Here is a 23,749-nt window from a genome sequence, read left to right as displayed (position 1 = left end):
TAACAAATGACAAACTATAAACAAACTCCTAACAAGGCAGTGTTGTGATGACGAACAAAAACGCTACGAAGTTAAGCAGCAACCTAATGGTAATAATGAATGTAATACATTCTTCACATTTTACAATGTTTTAATATTGCAGGAGCTGTTAACTCCTTGGTGACAATAGAGCGTCCAACAGCCCAGTCGGCACTGGTGAGATTTGCTCCAACTCCGGATCAGCAGAGAGATCTCGCAAGCGACGGAATCAAAGGACAATTAATTGTCGAATACGATGTCAACAGAACCGAGCACCCCACACAAGTTCTGGTGAGAATATCATAGCCCCTACACCATCATCACCCCATTAACATCATCATCACCGGTGTCTGAATAATAATAATAATAATAATAATAATAATAATAATAATAATAATAATAATAATAATAATAATAATGCGAGTAGGGTACATGAACTTTCAGTTCGTCTGGTCATAACGGGTTTCTCATTGAACTCAATATTTTGTGTAGACTTCTCTATTTTTTTTTTGTAATACTTCTGTGTACGAGTGAGACAGAATTTCGAAACAAGTGCGCGAAAAGCACTTTCGTACTAATTACATGCAATATTTTTGGCACAACTACAAGGAGATTTTTTTGTACACTAGGAGTCACGGCCTAATAGGGTAGACCAGGGTAATTATAAACACTTTTCACTGATTTCAAATATATTTCGACATTACAAAACTCTCAGTAACGGCAAGCATGACAAAAAACATTGTGTTATTTTTAGATCTTTCTTTTCCATGCCAATGGGTTTAAAATAATAAGGTTGACTTTTTCATTTTTTAATTGCTAGTTACCCCATCTGTTTACATTTACCCCATTGATAGGGGGTAATTGTAAACACTACGTTTCGCACGGGCTAACAGACACTGGACATTTTTTGTTCTGTTTCCCAAGAAAGAGCTGTACTCCTTCCAACTCCAATTTTGGTCACTGGTACATTTCGTCCCTTTAACCTATGATATATTATGACGAGATAGGAACTCCGTACCTCTCCTGAGTTTTACGATAACTGGTGATAACCCTCTATAAATCCTCTACAGTGTAGTTGGGTGGGGGTCTCTTTACTGAAAAGTACGAAATGTAACCATAGTAAAACATGTTTACAATTGCCCCCAAGCAATTAAAACTATGGGGAAAATGTAAACACGTCATAATTTAGTGAACTGAGGTTATGAGAGATCTCAAAACCATTACAGTAATTGTTAACTACTATACATTACTCATAAAAACAACACATTCTTAAAATATAGCACTGTACGTTCACTTACACTGCCAGAAATGAAGGTGAAGCAAAATTCTTACTCAATTTTTTTTCTTGCAGACTTACAAAACATTCGTTCACAACTAAGCAGTTACTCCTATTTGGTGCCAAACTGCTTTGTAGGTTAGCCAACATATTAATTTAAATATTCCCCCGAATTAAAATTTTTATATTGACACTTTTGTATTTCTCACAGCATTTGTTTACAATTACCCCTGTTTACAATTACCATCATCTACCTTAATTTGCTTTTATAGTAGGTCTAGTTATAATGTTTATGTTCTGAGATCTAACCACGTTTATTGCCTCGGTATGTGTTCGCTTCTATTGAATCGCTTTCAGTGTCCACATCCATTCGTTCGCAAGTACTCGTGATAGAGGTGCTCGGTTGGGTCTCTCAGAGTTGCGCTGCTTTCGCTTTCTTCCTGTTCTATAAGTCCTGCACCGTTCGTCTTCGGTTATTTTGGGCTTAATCGATTCCTTTTAAGCTCTTCTGTCATCTGACATGCGTTTCGTGTACATTCAGTTGGACGTTTGCTCAAATATTCGACATTTCGATTTTAGTCACTTATTTATTATTATTATTATTATCATTATTATTATTACTATTATTATTATTATTATTATTATTATTATTATTATTATTATTATTATTTCCTTACAACTGACTTTTAAGGAACCAGGAGGTTCATTGCCGCCCTCACATAAGTCCGCCATAGTTCCTTATCCTCAGCAAGATTAATCCAGTCATAATCCATCTCGCTCAAATCCATTTTAATGTTATCTTCGGAATATGTATAATATATTATCTTTAACATGTTAAATATTACAGTACCTGGTTAACTAGTTTCAGACTGTTATGGGCCATCTTCCGAACTGGTTGGTGCTGGTCTTGGCGCCTTTGTTTGTGTTTCCTATGGTGTGTTTATGTAGCGTAATGTGGAGTCAAAGAGTGTGTGTGTTCTGAAATTGGGTTGTGTGTTGAGAATTTTATTCGGATGTGTTTATATGTGTGTATATATTAGGGTGACCCTTATTTTTTTAACTTTCTAAAAGTTTTCCTCCCACCCCTTCATTTTGTTCCAATCAACAAAACAATGGTCTGTGCAAATTTTCAGTTCAATCCGTCAACTCGTAGCCGACCCTCATCGACCATGAAGTTTTGAAATTTTAGTCCAGAAAACAATTTTTCCAATATTATTAGATAAACCTATATTATTATTATTATTATTATTATTATTATTATTATTATTATTATTATTATTATTGTTTGTGCTTTATTCACTTATTTTGTAATTAACATGATGTCTTTGATGAATGATTTTTCAATTATTGTTTCAAAATTGTCTGTGCTGATCTGCTGACTGCTAGTGTAAAGTGACTTTCAAGACTTTTTTTTCCATAGAGTTGTAAAATGGCATCAACCTCTTTATGTAGTTCGTCACACAAGTTAGGAAAAGACTTTTATGTCTCTCTTGTTGGCTACATCTCCAATCAAATCGTCGGAGCCAAACTACTTTCGAACCGATAAGTTTCAAGACTTTTCTTCTACAATGTAACAGTTGTAAATCTTACAACAAAGGAAGGTATAGCACTGGTAATTCAAAAAGTTTCCATTTGTTGGCGAAAAGCACGAATCCCTACTAGAAGAAGTTATTCAAACCCTATGATGAATGGAAGGGTTTACAGAAAAAAAGAAAAGAAAAAGAGATCTTTTTGTGAAAATTATGGACGATCTCTTTGACGAAGCTGATCCAGATGCTTTGGGACAGATAAAAATGAAGAGGATAAGAATGTCTTAATGCTTCGTATTGTTCTAGTGTGTTTGAAATGATCTGCCTGTCTGTCCTATGTAGAAGTTGTTGCAGGTGTTGCATTTGAGTTTGTATACGCCTGTGTGGTTGTATTTGTTTGTGTTGTTTGTGTGTTATGATGCTTTTGTAGAGTATTATTGCAATCTTGTGTGTGTTTTTGTTTTCGTATGTTAGTGTGATGTATTTTTTGTGTTCTTGTGTTTGTGTTGTATTCTTACGTTTTTGTGATTATGTTTTGTCTTTCTTATTGTGTTGTCTATTATGTTAGGATTGTATCCGTTTTCTTGTGCTATATATCTGATTGTGTTTATCTCTTCTTTGTAGTCATGTTGGCTCATTGGTATGTTGAGTAGTCTGTGTACCATTGTTCGGAATGTAACTTGTTTGTGTTGTGTTGGGTGATTGGATGTGTTTTGTATGTGTGTTGTTGTTGTGGGTTTTCTGTAGATTTTGAAAACACATCCGAATGAAATTCTCAACACACAACTCAATTTCAGGGCACATACACTCTTTGACTCCACATTACACTACATAAACACACCTCCACAGGAAACACAAACAAAAGACGCCAAGACCAGCACTAACCAATTCTGAAGATGACCCATAACAGGCAGAAAGTAGTTAACCAGATACTGTAATATTTAACACGCGAAAGATATAATACATATTCCGATGTGATATAGTGTTTTTATTGGGTTATTTTACGACGCTTTATCAACATCTAGGGATATATTGTTAAAAGTTGTGTAATAAAGATTTATAATTAATATTATCCTCCCATCTACGTCTCGGCCTCGCCAAGTAACATTCTATAATTATGCATTTCTGGATTCGTCCATTCGTGCTACATAACCTTCCCATCTCAAATGTCTGGATTTAATGTTCCTAATGTTAGGTAAAGAATACAATGCGTGCAGTTCTGTGTTGTGTAACTTTCTCCATTCTCCTGTAACTTCATCCCTCTTAGCCCCAATATTTTCCTAATCATCTTTTTCTCGAATATCCTTAACCTATGTCCCTCTCTCAAAGTGAAGGTGCAAGTTTCACAACTATACAGAGCAACCAGTAATATAATTGCTTCATAAATTATATTTTTTATAATTTTTGAGAGCAGACTGGGTGATAGGTACTTCCCATATTTATTCTGCGTTTAATTTCCTCTCGAGAGTCATTTATATTTGTTACTGTTGCTCCAAGATACTTCAATTTTTCCATCTTTTCAAAGGATAAATTTCTAATTTTTATATTTCCATTTCGTACTATGTTCTGGTCACGAAACATAATCATATACTTCGTCTTTTCGGTTTTTACTTCCAAACCTATCTCATTACTTGCTTCACATAATATTTCCGTGTTTCCGTAATCGTTTGTGGATTTTCTCCTAACATATTCACGTCAACACCATGAAAAAGGAGCTGATGTAACCCGTTCAATTTCAAACTCTTTCTGTTTTCCTGGACTTTGGTAATGGCATATTCTAGAACAAAATTAAAGAATCGGAAAGGCGTCAGACAGAAACTAGCCTATACAGACTCTGCTGAACTTTTCACTGAGACACATCTTAAATAATCGAACTAGTTTCTTGGGAATATGAAATTCAATAAGAATATTGTTTATAACCTCATTCTTACCCGAGTCACGTGCCTTTTTGAAATGTACAAATAACTGTTGTAGTGTTCATTATTATTATTATCATTATCATTATCATTATAATCATCATTACCATTATTATTATTATTATTATTATTATTATTATTATTATTATTATTATTATTATTATTTCTTTTGTAATCCTCACGTCTTATAACATTTAGCTAGTCCTAAGTGCTTATGATTTAGCGTTTTCTGGTTAGATATCTTTCAGACGATTCGTTTGGGAATACCGTCCTTCCACGTTGTTGTCTAGAGATATACTGACTTGAAAACGCGTGACTCAGCGCCCAAGAACCGAATATGGCGGACGCTGCTCACGCTCCCCGCGTCCAACTCAAAAATATTATTATGCAAGCATTTCATCTTCTTATAAAACCTGAAAGCTATGTTCATAAAATTCTACAAATCCTTGCCGTACTTGACTGTATTTCTTGTAGTGTTTGGTAATTTTAATTTAAGATTAATTTTCAGAAAACGTATAGGCGTTAAATAAATCTGTACTTTAGAGATACCAGTAGACATGAATAATTTTAATAATTTGATGCAGGTAAATGACGGCTACTTCGTGCATTTTTTCGCACCAGCCGATCTACCTCCTCTGCCGAAACAAGTGACGTTTGTACTGGACGTCAGTGGTTCCATGGGTGGCCGCAAGATCGAGCAGTTGAGGCAGGCCATGAGAACCATATTAAGCGATCTTAACCCTGGAGACCTCTTCAGCATCGTTCTCTTTTCCAGTGAAGTGGAGGTATAGGATTTCTTTCTAGTAAACTATTTCATTATATTAAATTTGCAGCTTCTCTACACTTTGCATCACTCGGAAAATAATATTTATTTATTTATTTATTTATTTATTTGCTTATTTATTTGATCTGGTGGAGTTAAGTACATCAGGTCTTCTCTGCCACACCACCAGTACTCAAATACAGTGTAAAAAAACTAATTCAGATAAAAGCAGTAAATAAAAAATAAAAATAAAAGTATAAACACAAAAAGGGAAATGCAACACAGAGATAAAGCCATAAGAGGTACAAATGCAAAATGTACAAGTATTAATTTTCTATTTTATTTTGTGATTGAGTAGGCTAAGTAACTAAACATCTAAAACTAAGTAAGTCACTGATGCACAGTTTTAAGGAGAAACACAATAATATCAATCTTCATGTTTTTACAATAAGTGTAACATTTTCAGTTGACTGAATTGTGCTCTACTCAGCAAGAACATATTTTACAAAGTTTATTTTTTGAATGCTGTTAAATTCCGACAGTACCTGATGCCGCTGGTTAGGGTATTCCTCAAAAGCGAATGGATGGTGAATACGTTGATGTTTTGTGTGATGCTATAACCAGTATGCGGCTGTATCGCATGTGTATGTAGAGATTATGATGATAGGTAACTGAAGAGGCAGGCAAGCAAGGTACTGTTGAGCTACAAGGTAACTTTGCGCAGGCGTACAGAGACTAATATCAGGGGTGGAGGGGTGAGAGAGATTGATGCATAACAAACTTCATAATGCTTTTCACGCGACTTGGTTCATATAAATACGTCTCATCCTCTTCGTGTCTACAATATTTTGTCTCGATGTATGTAATCTTTAACTGACCATAACTAATAGCGACTGAGTCTTAATATTACAACTGGGCAACGTTGCATAAGCGCAAACTGCTCATGTTGTTCTGGGTGGCTAAAAAACTGCAACATCCATGGACTACAACATGAAAAGCGGTACAGTGATTTGGCTATGTAATCTGAACGTCATTTGTTCCGGTTCAGTGGTTTAGCAACAGTTAACGAAACAAATCACTAGTAAAATAGTAATAACAGATTTCACTACATGGCACCCAGTACGGGAATGGTTTTAAATACGTATGCACGTCAAAAGCTAAAGTACTACCCAGTATAATTTGGGTGATTGGCATTTTATTGTGCTCATGCGTCTTCGAACTGCCATCTGTTGTTCATCATTTGTGTTTTTTTAATTTACTACATCTTGTGATGATCATTTATTTAATCCTTCAGATTCGAATCAATATGGAAATATTTAAATGCAAAAAAGTGAATTTTATTGATCTTAGAACATTGATCTCCTTTGCAGGCCTATAATATTTCATCTTTGTTCTGGTGTGACCTTTTTCTTGTGATTGGTATTTTGTTCTCATTTTCCCACTGATCAGATATACAATAAAGTCAAAAGTATCAAAAAATAATCTTATGCGATTTGAAAATTCATTTTCATTGCATCGTACTCACTGGAAATAATATTGTAGTTTATATTTTCATTTTCCCTCTGCCCATCAATTGGATGTAAGCAAAAGAGCTTGGTTTTTTCACTTTTGTATGATTTCTTCAAACAGCACCACAATAGCAAAGCAACATTATCTTCCTCAGCCATATCAATGACTGAAGTACTACAAAAAGAAATTATTTTGCTTTTATAAAAGCGAAATTTTCAGATTGCTTTCGATACAAGCAAGAATGATTTTGCTCTAACCAAAGCGGTTTTAACAAAAGTATATTTGCAGTCTCCGTGCAACGTTAGTGAACTGACGGATTCTAACTAACGTGACCGAGAGTTGGTTCCCAACAGATATCTGAGACACACAAGTACAGTAGGCAGTTTCTCACTCCACAACCGTCGCATCATTTGCTCCTCGTACTCTACGTCCTCTCTAGACGTCATTCTTTTCGTGACTGGCTATCTGCTATGGACGTCTAATTGAGAGTAATGTTGTTTATCTTTGAATAGTAACTTACATTGTTTTTCTTGTAAATTAGCTGGATTGAATTTGTGTTCTGTTTGCAATAACATGGGTGGGTCTAGAACAAGAAGCAAGTCGCCTAAAAGGCGGCATAAAAGCAAACATACACGCAAACGTTCAAAATTCCGTGACAGAAGCTCCCATAGTAAACAATGAGATAACTCATAACGTAGTGCAAAATCAAGGAAACGATCACATTCCTAATCGTCCAGCAGTAGTTCAGATGTATCAGATGAGGCTACTCGAGCAGCAGTACATGCCAGAAAAAGAACTTATCATGACAGAAAAATGGATGAAGTGGAGAGACTGGCAGAAATGGAAAGACAGAGAAGACAAAGAGAGTTAGAACAGAAGATGGCAGAAGAAAAAACAGCAAAGGGAATAGAGGAATTGGTAAAAAGAGAGTTGAAGAGGAGCTAGAAAAAAGAAAAGAAGAAATAGAACCAGAAGTTCTTAGAAGGGTTGAGGAAGCCAAAAAGATTATGGAAAAACAAATGATGGAAGAAATGGAGAGAAGAAGAGAGCAGCAATCAGAGAGGAGAAGAAGCGAGAGATAAGACAGAAGGATAATCCACTAAGAGTGGAGAGCTGTGGGAGGGTAGAACACCGTGGGATGGGTTGAAATCAGTTTCATGGGAAATCGTGGCATTAGTTGTGGAACTGTTATTTATAATTCAAAAACACATTGGTACCTGATTTTTCTGAAATTCTGTTCCCATGAAACTGGTTTAAACATATATAATCAAAGTAAAAGAGAAAAGAATTGTAATTCTCTTTAATTTGGACAAGAAGAAATAAGACAATATGATCTGAACATCCTACAATTTGCATTGCAATTTGTGTTCATAAGTTTTGTACAATGCAATGAAATCACATTGTATATATTTTTATGGACATAAAATATATGAATAGTGATTTTTTAATTTTGATATCATTATAATATATTGTTTCAAATTGTTCACTGTATTACTACTGTACCCATCTGTACTACTACTGTCTTTTAACAGTGATAAGCATATAGCATGGCAATGTTGGTGGAAAAATTATATTATCATATTAGTTTGTGTAATGGATGTATTTGTCAAAACGTATTGTGGAAGAACTGATGTAGTCTTAGTGATGTGTGTATCATAGAATTATATATGTGAACAGTTCATGATAATCACAGCAGAAATAATTGGAAAAAGTAATATAATCCACACTTCCATCATAAAAAGACGTTAAATAAAGAAATACAAAATTGTAATTATCAACTCATATCACCTTATCGTCTCTGAATTCTCCCTGTATTTTAAAAGGTACAGTACATAAATAATTGCACTGACTTTATCGTCTATGAATAGTATGAATAGTCTACATGGTTTTAAATGAACGTTAAATAAAGAATTTTAGACTTACAGTTATCGTATTGTAACCTTTCAATAGCATCTGGAATTTCAAAGGTGTATTAAATAAAAACAAAAATATATAAATACAATATTATCATGTTACTGTTTCAAGAGAATTCCTGTATTTTAGAAGGGGCGTTACATTAAGAATGACATTACAATAATTCGATAGTGTTCGGTTACGGGTTAATAGTTTTTGTACGGGAGTATTAAATAAATAAAATACAGTTACAATTATCTCTTCGTCTTTAAACACTCTCTGTAGATTAAAAAAGTGTTTTCATTACAAATTATTGTTGATGTCCTTATAATTTGTAGGTATGGGATTCCGCCCTTTCTGTGGCTGCAAACAACGAAAAGATGCATGGTATTGGCGGTTGGCGTCATAGGACAGAGTCACCCAACATTACTCTTGCTCCGTCTGTCATAGCAACCGCTTCTCCACATAATATCACTAAAGCCAAGGAATTTGTAGATACATTGATCTCAATGGGAGGTAAGCACATTCATTTCACTTATGTGTGTCAGAAAAATAAGTTCACCTATGCTACTAGAAATGACAGGTTATCGACGAAGGAACTAGGTTATACATGCTTCCAGAACTAACTTATATTAAATACGGTATCTATAACATAAATTATATCTTTTACATGTGATAAAATTTAATTATAGACCAAAGTTTTGTATTGCTAAGTACAATGTCTATGCGGATTGCCTATTTTCATATATACTGTTTAATTCTGTGTAACATTTTCATTCGTTTTATGATATTTCAATATATATCTGGCTACTGTGTTTACATTTTTACATCAGCTTCACGTGTAAGGATACAGTCTTCCTTTATCGGGCATATGATTCGCATTGGCTCTACAACTACTGTATACAATTTTGATAGTGTATTTTATTCTTTCTTGTGTTTTTCTATTAACCGTTGTACTTACTGTGACACAAATGTTAATACTTCACTGTTTTTGCTTATCATTATTCAGAAAAAACGGAATAATACTAGCATAGGACATTTGTCATGGTCATTTGTCGTTATTCTGCCAAAATAATTAAAACTGTTATTAATGGATCTATTTTCTTATCTTTTAATAGTGTGATTACGCTTATATGTAGGTCCATTCCCTTTCGAATCCATTAAAGCAGGTATTGTGATGTTTAAAAAAAGAAAAAAGAAAAAAAAGAATTCAAGTTTTTCACTGAAATAGAAGTTTTCAGCATACCAGACACCGAAGTAGTGGCTTTTGGCTAAATACAACAAGGATGGACAAAATGAACTTTAAATAAAATCGAGTTGTGATCATTCTTCACATTTTTCTATACATTTTTATAAATGCAATAATATCATTTCACAACAGAAGATGTTATACAGGGTGTTAAAAAGTATCCAATATTTTAGAAGGTGATAGTATGCATCAAAATAAGAAAATAATGTCTAATAAACACACACTTTCTGATATCTGAACACTTGCTCATAGGGGGTGCTCAATGTGACGTCCATTCATGGCAATGCATTTCTCTGCCCTACAATACAGCAGGCTACCAGATAATCATACCGTAGTTGACACCTCTGACATGGAATACTGATACGTTGCAAGGAATACTGAAAACAAAAGTCTGGTTGCAGATATGAGCGGAGTTCAGCAGAGATGGTGTTGTGAATTTTGATAATAAGCATGTGTGGGCTGATGAAAATCCCCATGCAGTTGAATAAACAAGGCATCAGCACCGATACTCAATCAACGTATGGGCAGGCGTCATTGGTGATAAATTAATAGGGCCATACGTGCTACCACAGAGACTTTCAGGACTTTCTTATTAACATATTGCCTGCCTTGTTGGAGAATGTGCCATGTCAGCAGGACTACAGATGTGGTTCATGCACGATGGCACACCAGTACATTTTCTCCGCAATGTGCGTGAACACCTGACATTGACATTTCAGGACCACTGCATTGGTTGGTGAAGTCCCACACTTTGGCCTGCTCGTTCCCCAAACCTAAATCCCCTAGACTTTTGGTTATGGGTACACATGAAGGAACTAGGTCAATTTCAAAGAGTGCGTGATTCCTTACGCCAAAGGGGAGAGGAATGCATTGCCATGAATGGAAGTTACATTGAGCACTTCTTATGATGTAGTGTTCAGATCTCAGAAAGTATGTGTTGTAGCACTCATGTTTATTATACATTATTTTCTTGTTTTGATGCATACCAGGACCGCCTAAAATATTGGATACTTTTTAACACCCTGTATATGTGATTTTGAATAACCAACCAAAAGTTACTTGTAATTTACAATATCAAGTATATAATTTAAAAATAACTGCGTTCACGTGAACAGCTTCTGAAATTACTGAAGTATTGCCTTTATAATAGCGATACTGTTATACGAAAATAAACCTTTTAAGATGTAATTTTGCCAGAATCGCTTCTCCGATTTCCGTTTCACACTAGCCTTATTACATCTCGTAAAATGTTATTTGAAGAAGGAAATCTACCATCATCGAACAGCTTGGCCCTTATTCTTTGGCTTTGTTAGGCTCATCAATTATATATATAGTTCACCTACCTTAGGCCTACGTAGATCTATGTGCTGCTGAAAATCGTAATACTGTGATTGAGGAGCTGATTTCCAAAAAGGTATTAAGTCCAAAACTATAATTTTACAGGAAACGAAAAAATTAGTTTGAGACTGTAAATTCTTTCAGATCGAAATTTAATTTGGGTCAACATGTTAAGATCGTTAATTAGGTTGTTTGTACGAAGTGTTTCTGTTATTGATTGCGCTGTTCAGATTTTATTGCACATTTAATAATGGAGATTATACTTTTTGGCATGAAAGTGATGGATATTAGGACTTCGCTGAGTGAAAATAGCAATTTATGTTATGAATTATAATGTAGACAAACATTATTATTAGCTAAATTATATTTTGGGCCTAAAATATCCCTAAATTACATTTATATATCTGTTGTAACTTCCTCAACAACTGCATTTTTTCTTAGCTTCATGACTATAATTTTGACATGGAACTTGTTTACATAGGTCTAAAATTGTCTCAAACTTCTCCTTCCCTTTTAAAAATTGCTTATGTTCACATGCAGGTACTCCTGTATAAAAAGATGCAATTACACAGTTATCCTTTAAGCCTCACTTATTTTCAGTATATTTTTCTTCAATATGTTATAGAAACTTGTGTTACTTCCTGCCAATTTACCTACTGAAAATCAACAGTTAACACATTAAATTTCCCACTCTCACGAAATCATCACGCTTCTAAGGAAGTAACATAGTTCCGTCTTACACCGAACGCTATTTTATTTTAAATCCACCACCAACAGAAGCAAACTTCCAATTATAGGTGGCTTACATTGTTACATGTACAAAATACATAATAAGAAAAAACAAAACAAACAACATAAACGAAAGAAAGGAAGAAAGTAGGCGATTGGCTGAATGGATGTGTTATCATTTGACAAAGAGAAAGCAGAGGGGATTTCATGCTTTTTGCAATAAAAAAGCAAGATTTTAAGATATAATTTAACTTGGAAATGGTACGTTTTTGCAACTTTTGTTTTCACCATCTAGTAGAGTGAGATTCCAATAAGTGATATCATCTGTTATCTCATTTTCGAATTTTTTGAAGTTAGTACCTTTGGAAATGAGCGTCTCAATTGTCGCTGTAAATTGAAGAATCTTGGTATGTAATATTTCATAATCCTTTAAATTTTAATGAATTGTAAAGCTAAGAAAATCGTCATTATACGTCGATTTCAATAATGTAGTATGTGAAAGATTATTATTTCCTGTTACAACTCTGGAGGAAAATTTCGTGTTCTACCTGACTTCTGCATGGACAACCTTTGCACTGCTACCCCTCTTTCAGTGCGTCCTTGTAGGGGAAGAGAAATAACCCGCGCGCAGAGAAATCTGTCCGTAGGTGCCCTTGCTCGTACAGGCTTCAATATGCACCATTGTCACAGGAGATGTTTAATGTGATTTTCATGCATTGTAAAACATCCTTCTGCCCTACGTTTCAGGGAATCACACCTTGTTTCCCTTTTATTTACTGCATTTCCGATATGACAGTATATAACCAATAAGAAACAAGCAAAGAGCTAAGATTAAAAGATATACTGTTTTTACATTACCAATTTCAAATCCATGGTTTCGTATAAAATTTAATTTTAGGTCCCATGTTTATTCAACTTTTTTTTTGTTTTGTTTTGATAAATAAGTGCTACTATCTATCCGGATATTGTATGAATTTTTAAAAATTAATATCACATTGACCATCTTCTATGAAGTTGATGAACAATTACTCACATCTCGGAAGACATTCATTTTACGACATATGTTTATTAGATTTTTGTCTTGTGCTTTTTTAAAAATGGAAATCACATTGATCACCTCCTATGATGTTGATGTACCACTTGGTACTCAAGAAAACGTATTAATTTTATGACCCATATTTATTAGACTTTTCTTTCTTGCTTTGATGAATACTACCACTCCCAAATACTGAATGCTTTTCTTAGACACTCTGTATACAGGGTGATTCACGAGGAAAGGTAAAACATCTTGGATGTGAATTCTGAAGTCATTTTGAGTCAGAAAGTTCATATGAATATGGGTCCGTTTTCGAACGGTTACGGAGATATGGCTCTTTGATTTCACAAAAACTTCTGAAATTCCATTGTACTAAGTCGCATTTAGAGGCAGGTAACGGACAAATTTAAAGTTTATATTCACGTATACATACATACCTAATATTCTAGAAGTTGGGGTGGATGTTTTCGCAGATTTTCAAAGGTACCTCCTTCTTCTTCAATGCATTATTGCGTCGGGTGTGAATCGCGCTCGTCGCTCGGGAGAGTTTCTCGTGTCTGTTCTTTATGCCACATCCAAAATACGGTCGATTAGCACCTCTCTCGTTTCCCTCTTCCTTTGCCTTTCATCTAACCCCATAGACATTAAATACTCTTCGATATGGTACCCTTCTGTTCGGAAAGCGTCGTTCATATTCAGCGATGGCACGCAAGGAACTTCCATCGCACAAACCATAAACATACACAATATCGGCGTATTCTGCAGTCGAAAATTTATAAGGTATCTTGAAAAAAAAACATTTCCGATAACGGTACCTGTATAACTACTGTACTGTAGGTACATGACTGAACTGCTGTGAATATATTGATAAGTAATAGTGTATTTGTGTTATGTGCTGGTTCTGTGTCATTACATCAGACAAGGGCAGGCGATTGGACGTTTGTAATGCTCCCCACCCGGTTTGTTTCTCTTATCTACATCGCTCACAATGCAGATTCCACTGTTACGTCATTCATTGTGATCGGTGACCTTGTCTCACGTTCTCACGCCAACAGCATATGGTAACGTCTGATTGACATTGGGGCGAGACGTTTTACCAAAAGAATGCATCTAGCTCCGCCATCGTTCGAAAACGGACCTATGTTCACATGAACTTTTTCACTCAAAATGGCATAAGATATCGTATCCTAAATGTTTTACCTTTCCTCGTGAATCACCCTGTATATTCAATCGGCAGATAAGTTTTGCCTCCTATTTTTTTCTCAGAAACTTTAATAGCTAGTGTTACGACATTTAAGTACCGTAAATCATTGCAACATATTTTGTAAACATCTTGGTACTTTCTTATGAACGCGCCGTCATTTCTCCGTACCTGAGCCATCTGTGAACGAGATGCTGTATTCCATCCCGGTGAAAATCTTTATTGGGATTCCGGAAATCAGCACGAACACTTTCTTTCAGCTAATATTATTGTAGACCCAGCTCTCATCTCCTATAACGATGCATGACAGAAAAAATATCCCCATTTTTATAACGCTCCAGAAGCTCCGAACGAATAACTTTAATGGTCTATTCTTGCTTGTCTGTCAAAATTTCAGTACCCACCAGCAGCAAAACTTTCTGCAACCAAGCTACTTAATGTTAGCTATCAAATCCGTATTTCCAATGTTTACTGCAACACATAGTCACGCGTTGTGTAAGTCGGTCTTCTTTGATCAGTGCGTCGATTCGACCTTTGTTGCATTCTGTCACTGCCGTTACTGGTCGGCTCCTCCGATGCTTATCAACGGTGTTCCTTCCTCTGCTTTTCAGATGTCTCACCCGACATCTAACTGTACTGAAGGCTACAGTACTGCCACAACACACATTTATTAGAGAGTACGGATTTCAATTGGACTAGTTTTCTCGAAAGTTACGAATTCAACCAAATCCCTTTATTTTACACGGATATTGAAGGCATTCACCATTTTGAACAGCTATTATTTCGCTTTCATGTAACGTACCGCATTGTCTCTCCATATGGTGAAACTAGAAACATCTTGTGGTAACTAAATGAAATTCACAACATGGGTCACCATGTTTGAAAGAAAAATGGAGAGAACACCATTTCCGTACCAACCCACATAATAACGCCCATTTTTTTGTCTTCCATTTTCGAAGTTTCGTTAATTTTTTGCAGCGACCAACATAAACGGGGCTCTAATGAAAGCTCTGGAAATATCGAAGCTCGGGGGTGATTCTTCACCTTCGGAGGAAACGAACAACCTAGATCCCAGACCAGAACCTATCACCATCTTCCTGACAGACGGGCAACCGAACGTGGGGGTGAGTCAACCGAAGGAGATAGTATCTGGGGTGACAGCCGCCAACACCGGCAACTCCTCTATCTTCAGCCTGGCTCTGGGAAGTGACGCGGACTTCGGCTTCCTCAAGAAGCTGTCGCTGCGGAACACGGGGTTCGCGAGGAAGATCTACGAGGCGTCCGACACGGCCCTGCAGCTCAGGGACTTCTACCGCCAGGTGGCGTCGCCCCTGCTGGCTAACGTCACGTTCAACTATCAAGAAGGAGAGGTATGCCGTACATGTTTTGATTACTTCCTTTTTTTGCGGGGGTTAAATGTTCGAGTCACTGTCAGACACGAAGATTTGGAGGTTTTGCACATACTTATTCTCATAATAATCTAATATTTTATTTTATTTATTTATAAAACGTGCTCACTAATGTTTAGTAATATAATAGCAATTATAATGACAACTAGTGGCTTGTGCAGCAAATGCTGCAAACTAAGTCCATAAGAAGTTCAAATAAAAATTGTTCAGATTTATTTTCAATTAAGAATACCAGACATTTTGAAAGTTATTTGCTTCCATAATAGTGAAACGTATTCCCTCTGAATCTTTTTTTATGCCAATTTTTTTTCCTTGAAACTATCCGTCTTCAGTTCTTGAGTTTCAATGCGAAATCGCAAGTAACAATGTCAGGGCGATCAGCGAGTTTTTCATGTGGGAGTAATGCAGTAGCTATTTCAGGTCATTGCGGATTGTAGGTGAAAGTTAAGAAAATGAAAGGTTTGTCATGCTTTGAACAAAAAACTTAGCATCTTGGTATAGCTGCTGCATTTTTCGTGAACTACCATGAAATGTAGAGGGCAGAATCACTTTTTCCCACTAAGAGATCTTGCTGAGGTGATCAAGAGACTACAAAAACCTTGTAGGCTTCTTATTTTATCAGTAAGTAATATCTTTTGGTCTTTTCTTAGGAATTGTAATTTTTGCGCTTCCTCCAGACAATACTGATCTACCAAATATTGCTGGATTAACGTGTGTAACAATGAATGTTATTCCGTATATTTTCTGTAATATAGGCTGTTGTGAGGAATCTACTGCTGAGATGCGGAAAATGAGGCGAATGATACGTCAGAGTTGTGGAATCTTACGTGCGCCCTAAATAAAATTGTTCATCGTAAATCGTTAGCAGTTTCAGTGTTTCATTCCTTACTGGTTGAGGGAAATAAACTTACTCATCACGGTATCAAGAAGTGAAATGGCATGCTATTTTCCCTACAACAAAATGTGCTTGGCAGCAATCACAAATCTAATGGATTAAACCAAAGAAATATGAAATTAATTTTGATGTAGTTTAAAGACGCAGCTAAAATAGGAAGCATGACTCAATTACTACCAAGGAAAATTAGAGAATCAGACATATAAATATCTATATCACACCGCCATTAAATATATGAAAAAGACCCACACCACTTGATTGATAACTATAAAAGTATTTCATTTTTAATAACAATATTGTTACTTTACATAAGTTTTATAGTTTTCAGTAACATATATATAGCCGTTACTCAGTAAATTATAGAAATGAAGATCTAATATAACATTTTCTTTCTCTGCGTCTACTTATATAAAACCCCAAAAGGTTTCACTTTCATATCATCAATATAGCATTATGTGTTGCATTAACTATAATAATATTTCATTTTTAATGGTAATGTCATGAAACATTCTTAAGTTTTTTACTTCTTCATATCCAATACGCAGCTGTACTCGGAAAACTATAGACCAGAGAATCAGACTTGTAAATTATTTTTTATACGTTATCAAGAAATTACACAAATGAAGATCGACATATTGGAATTATGATGTGAAATAATCTGAGCCATCTGAACTCTAAATATGTCAGCAATCCTGCAGGTCATGGCCTTCGTGTAATAGTCTATTGTTTATTGTAGTGTGTTTTGTTTTATTCTGAAATGCAATTAATTAGTTCTCAAAACTGACGAAAGATGGATTTTGGAAAATAGGAAAATGATGTAGAAAAATAGACATTTCACTGAAAACTACTATCTTTCTGAAAAACTTTGGGTTCCAAGCTTCAAAATGAGGGGGTCATTTATTAAAATCCGTTCAGCCGTTTTCCCGTAATTTCCATTACCAGTTCAAATTAACATAGATAACATTACACCACAGCACATATGATAAATAACAATTATTAAGAGAATATGCAATTTCTAAATGTGAAATAATCATGATCCAGGAAGAAGTCTCATAAGCTTTGTTGTGTTGTTACAAAATTGGATATAGATTTAGGCAGTATCGAGAACACAGCCGCAAGCTTGAATTCATGAATACGTCGCGCGTGGCGATGAGCATTAGGGATGAAATGAAAGCGCAAGTATAGGATTTCAAGCTTTATTGACTGTTACAGTGTAATTTTTCATGACAGGCCTGTGGTATATAAAGTAAGGCACATAGAGCAAGACGATTACATCGCCTGAGGAATTACAACATATTTTACATTGGCTTGTACGCCGCGGTACTGAACCGAACTGAAAGACATTCATATGTTTGTAGGCATTAACAAGAATTATTTGAAAGTCTAGCTACAATAACTAAAACGTAAATTTAATAAACTACTGAAGAATAACTTAGGTCTGGAATCACATAATCACTTTCTATAGCCTCTATTGGAAAATGGGGTGACGTGCCGGCTACGACCGCGCTTGCCACAGAACGCCTCGCGGCCTCTTCTTTCTTTCGCTCTCTGGATCTTCTTCATCATTCAGCACGGGGAGTTTCTGCTCGTTGGACAAGAAAAACAATTGAAAACTATTGAAGGATTGTGTATTTAACCAAGTACTCGTATCTAAGACTACATTACATATTTGTTTATTGTTTCTAAGTAAATTATACCGTGCTTTTCTTTCACCTGCGGCCAATGCATGGCGGCTCGCACGCCGGCCGCAACAGCTCGGACTCCCGCCGAAACGAAGTCCTGCCGCAAGTTCTGTCTAATGATTCGGAAGGGATTTATCTTAGAATAAAGTACACAAATAGCTGTAACTTATATTAGTTAATTCAGTGACTAATGTATACTTCTTACTTCATGTATATGATTCAGAATGATCTCTTCTGGCCTTTACACATGACCTTAATCTGTTAGGCCAGACTGCTATTGTAGCATGAATGGAATCTAGGGGTATTTCCTGCGCTGCCTTTACGAGTTCTCACTTGAGATGTTTCAAACTGGAGTAAGGTTTAGCGCGACCCTTAGTCCTACTCTCTAAGGGTCGTATTCATAGACGAGACTTTGGACCAAAGTTGACTTTGGAAAGTACAAAGTCACCATTTTCCTATTCACAGTCGACACTTTGAGGAAAGTAAACTTCAATCGTGACTTTACTTCGAAGTCGCCGAAAATCTAGACTTTGACTTTGGTTCGTGGACAAAAGGAAAATAACTGATATTTGGGAAATTATTGAATTTTCCGAGAATATTGAAGACATCTAGGAGATTATTAAAGCTGCCCATGTTCCTTAGCGTATTATTATAGATTATAAATTCAAATCAAGGTATAGATTTGATAAACATACAGTATTAAATATATCCTCGTCATGTTTCAACTTTCATTGATGAATAATCAAAGAGAATTATCTATTCCACCATAAATAATTCAGCTTATTTCATCGCGATTTTAAGCTATAGATAAGGATTAATAGCTTAATATTGATTCTTACTATTTAATTTTATAGAGGATAGGTTATACAGTTGGGTATGCAGTTAATTTATAATCCTTGCGGTCGTCATAATGTTTTCTGCATATTGATTTCAGATAATTTTAACGTAGTTTCTGCAGACATGCAGGGAATAACTCTCCCAACTGTCAGCTGGATAATATGTCTCTTTCATAGTCTGTTATTGGTGGAATCTTATCTTCCATATCTTCACAACAAAATTATTTTACAATGGAATAATTTCATGGCTTAATGTGAAACTAACGTAACTACAATTGATGTTTTATTCACAACAAAATTCTTAACAGGCAATACTATTTTAGATAAACAATACCATCACGTTTTGTAGTTATGAATTGTGTTATATACAAGACTGTTCGAACTGAGTTACGATTTTTGTGACCAGACAGAAGAACAAATTATTATCGATTGGTGTAAAGACCTAAAAATGTCAATTTTTGTACTTACGTTAGTTTCACAATAAGCCCTCCAATAATATTATTCTTATGTAAAGCTGCTAGAACGGTTAAAAATTACTTAATATGTACCAATGTTCAATTGTTTCATTGATTTGTGACTCAAAAGATGGTTTTGATTGTGGAAATGTCTACTCTGTTTCAACTATCTATTAATTTAATTCGTTTATAAGGCAGTGATTTTGATTGCCAACATTAGAACAAGATCGCCAATCTCTACTTATCGAAGTCAAAGTCAAAGTCTCAGAAGTATTGTCTATGAATAGGACTTTTAACAAAGTTAAACTTTACTACGAAAGTCGACTTTGGGAAGTCTTCATCCAAGTCTCGTTTATGAATACGGCCCTAAGATATCCAAAAGCTTATAGTCTAGTAGGTTCAGGTCTGGGCTACCAGAGGGCTATTCTTCTACTGCAATAAATTCTGGAACATTGTGAGCTGGAATTGAATCTTGTTGAAAAATCCAGTGCCTTCCATTGAAGAGTGTGGTGTTCAAGGACCTCATAACTCCCTCTAAGATGTCCTCTTGATGCTGCCTAGCTCTTGTTTTTACTCGTTGTTTGGAGAAATGAAGATATGTTGCTCCCTGATATGACACACCTCACCAAACCATCACTGATGCAAAATGGTGTCCTCTGTGAAAAGGCTATTTTCATTACCATTCTGAGCATGCCAGTGTAAGAGCCTCTTTGTATTTTCGTACCTGATCTTTAGACTTGGGGTAAACAAATGTTCGACTAATCGTCGGCTCTCATATGAAGGTCTTCTCTGATAAACCGAGAAATGGATCTGGTGGACACATTTAACAGTCGGGCCACTATTTTTTTGTTTTCGGAGTGGATTTCGACGCATTCGTTTTCTTAATGCTTTGACCACCCCTGAAGTCCTTATGTTACGTGACCTGCCAGATCTTGGTTGATCTTTAGCAGAGGAAGTTTCGCGGAATCTTTTGATAGTGCGATATACAAATTTTAATACAATATTTAATAAAATTGTTTTAAAGATTTGAAAATTTTCACTTTGATACTTACTACACTTACTCACTGTAATTCTGTTTTCATTTACACCCCATTCCATATTTACTGGTGGATGTAGGAAACTACACAAAGCACATGTATTCAGAATAATAACTCAGTTGTCACGTTAACTTATAACAACAACATTAAATTATTTATTTTTAAGTTTTAGAGTTACCAACATAAAGGACAGAACTTAAGGCGGGACTAGGTGTAATATCCCCGCTACCGCTTCACGTTCCCATAGTTACAGTTACAATTACAATGATAGTAAGCACATACCTTATCATAAGAGATGAAGGAAATGTTATCCTTCTGTATCCACACATTTCTGGCATCTTCTCAGGTTTCAATTTCAATAGCTTGGTAGCTCGCTATGCTAAGCTCATCGAAACGTCTGTTTCCTAACTTAATTAGCACTTAAAACTCGTACATTTATATGCATGGAACAGGAACGAAACAAACTAGACAATGGCTTCATATAAACATGGAACAGAAACTAAACAAACTGATAACACACCTAACTTAATAAGCACTTAAAACTCGTACATTTATACTCATGGAACAGGAACGAAACAAACTAGGCAATGGCTTCACATATGCATGGAACAGGAACTAAACAAACTGATAATACTCCTATCTTAATTAGGACTTAAAACTCGTACATTTATATACATGGAACAGGAACGAAGCAAACTAGACAATGGCTTCATATGTGCATGGAACAGGAACTAAAAAAACTGATAACACTCGTAACTTAATTAGCACTTAAAACTCGTACATTTATATGCATGAAACAGGAACGAAACAAACTGATAACAGTCCTAACTTAATTAGCACTTAAAACTCGTATATTTATATGCATGGAACAGGAACGAAACAAACTAGACAATGGTTTCATATACGCATGGAACAGGAACGAAACAAACTGATAACACTCGTAACTTAGTTAGCACTTAAAACTCGTACATTTATATGCATGGAACAGGAACAAAACAAACTAGACAATGGTTTCATATACGCAGGGAACAGGAACGAAACAAACTGATTACACTCGTAACTTAGTTAGCACTTAAAACTCGTACATTTATATGCATGGAACAGGAACCAAACAAACTAGACAATGGCTTCATATACGCATGGAACAGGAACGAAGCGAACTAGACAATGGCTTCAGTGCGACTGCTATTCATTCACACAACCTGCTGTTGCGTGCCACAAACATGAGCAAAGCATCTGCGCGGGCGGCGGGAGTCCCACCTGCGAGGATATTATAACTGTTTCGGTGGGAGTCCGAATTGCTGCTGCCGGCGCTGACCGCAGTGTGAAAGTAAAGCACTGTACATATTATTTATTTATTATATAAGAGTTTTCTTTCTAAAAGAGTATCTAATTTTTTCTTGGCACTCTGTCAAATATATCCGTGATTTCTTTATTATTTACATGGACGTCTCAATGAACAGACAGTGAAGCAAGTCCATTTAGTCGAGATTCATATGTATTCTTCAAGAAGACTCTAGTTGCTTAAGGGTAAAAAATATATATACTTTTCCTATGATAATAGAAATAAGCAGAATAGCTAATATTTTTAAAATAATTTAAATATTTCGTGAATAAATCCTATCACATGTTAGGCCGGGTGCACACAGAATCAGACGCGACGCGACGCGGCGAGGCGAGACGTAGCGTTTTGCTTTACAACGCCTCGCGACAGCTTAAAACTGTCTGCTGGCGACAACTGATTTGCTGGCTGTGTACGTTTGGAAAACTTGCATAGGCTAGAAAATGGCGTCAATGAAAGAAGATTGTCTATATGAGAAATTCTATTGTATTTGGATTTATTATTTACCTAACGACATCTATGCCTAAAAATCTATAAGATTGAAAGAATCTTAAAATTAAATACTACTAATGTAGTGCACAAACGTCATTTTGAATGTTTATGACCACTTCACGACTCACAATAAAGAAAAATAATATATTAAATCAATAATGAGTGATAGCATAGAGGAGAGAAGTAGACCTACTACAAAATATTATTTTTCTTATTAATTTTTTAGTTGGTTATTTAACGACGCTTTATCAACTATTGGGTTATTTAGCGGCGATGAGATTGGTGATAGCGAGATGGTATTTGGTGAGATGAGGCCGAGGATTCGCCTTAGATTACCTGGCATTCACCTTACGGTTGGGGAAAGCCTCGGGAAAAACCCAACCAGGTAATCAGCCCAGCGAGGATCGAACACGCGCCCGAGTGCAACTTCAGACCGGCAGACAAGCGCCTTAACCAAATGTGCCACGCTGGTGGCTTACAAATTATTATTATCAATATTATTATTCATCTGCTGCTTTTCATCTTATTTGCAATTTCTCACATATTTTTAGAAACCACATTTTTGTCGTGATATTGTTTCAAAGATTGTACAGAACGTATCTTTCGTGTACTAAAACAACTAATTGATCCGCATCGAGCTCCATTCTGAATAATATACACTATCAGAGCCTTGTTTAGTTACAAGCCGGGGCATGGGTAGGTTTGGCAACGCAGAGTGGAGGCGGGAGATTTTAGAGTGATATTGTGTTTGCTCATTGCTTTCGTTATACGTAACGCGTATTTTTTCAATATTACTTCATGCTCAAGGGTAAGATCAAGATTCAGAGTAGTGATGTAAATTATTACGGGTTCGAAAATAGTGTTTTATTGCAATCAATTAGCTATACTTCAGAATACGGCGTAAGTAGGCTACTTACATACAAAGGCTGCCACTTAAAATAATTACAAAAAAAAAACATGTTTTTATTGATAGTACGAAGGTAAATAAATAAATAAATAATAATGGTGTTTCATCTGTTTCAATGGTGTTTGGTTTGAACCTGGCCACTGTCACCATAATGTTAATGTTCTCCAGAATTATTTGTTGTCAACTTTTTCTAATATAATCTTAAATAACTACAGCAAACAAGTTAAAAATGTAAAC

The 23,749-nt window shown here is 35.5% G+C and overlaps 1 protein-coding gene and 1 pseudogene across 7 annotated transcripts in view; both read left to right on the top strand.

The window, feature by feature from the left end:
- Nucleotides 1-23,749, top strand: part of LOC138704999 (inter-alpha-trypsin inhibitor heavy chain H4-like) — a 189,779-nt gene that overhangs the window by 59,402 nt on the left and 106,628 nt on the right. For all 7 annotated transcript variants that reach the window (XM_069833515.1, XM_069833519.1, XM_069833516.1 and 4 more), the window contains 4 exons: nt 143-309; nt 5,324-5,524; nt 9,243-9,420; nt 15,436-15,827. In XM_069833515.1, the coding sequence (XP_069689616.1) occupies nt 143-309; nt 5,324-5,524; nt 9,243-9,420; nt 15,436-15,827 (938 nt within the window). The remainder of the gene's footprint in view (nt 1-142; nt 310-5,323; nt 5,525-9,242; nt 9,421-15,435; nt 15,828-23,749) is intronic.
- On the top strand, nt 7,490-8,311 carry LOC138705002 (arginine and glutamate-rich protein 1 pseudogene; annotated as a pseudogene).

Source organism: Periplaneta americana, chromosome 8 (assembly GCF_040183065.1).
Source record: "Periplaneta americana isolate PAMFEO1 chromosome 8, P.americana_PAMFEO1_priV1, whole genome shotgun sequence".
Classification (NCBI taxonomy): domain Eukaryota; kingdom Metazoa; phylum Arthropoda; class Insecta; order Blattodea; family Blattidae; genus Periplaneta; species Periplaneta americana.
Note: the sequence above shows the minus strand (reverse complement) of the source record. Positions and strands in the feature narration are given on the sequence as shown.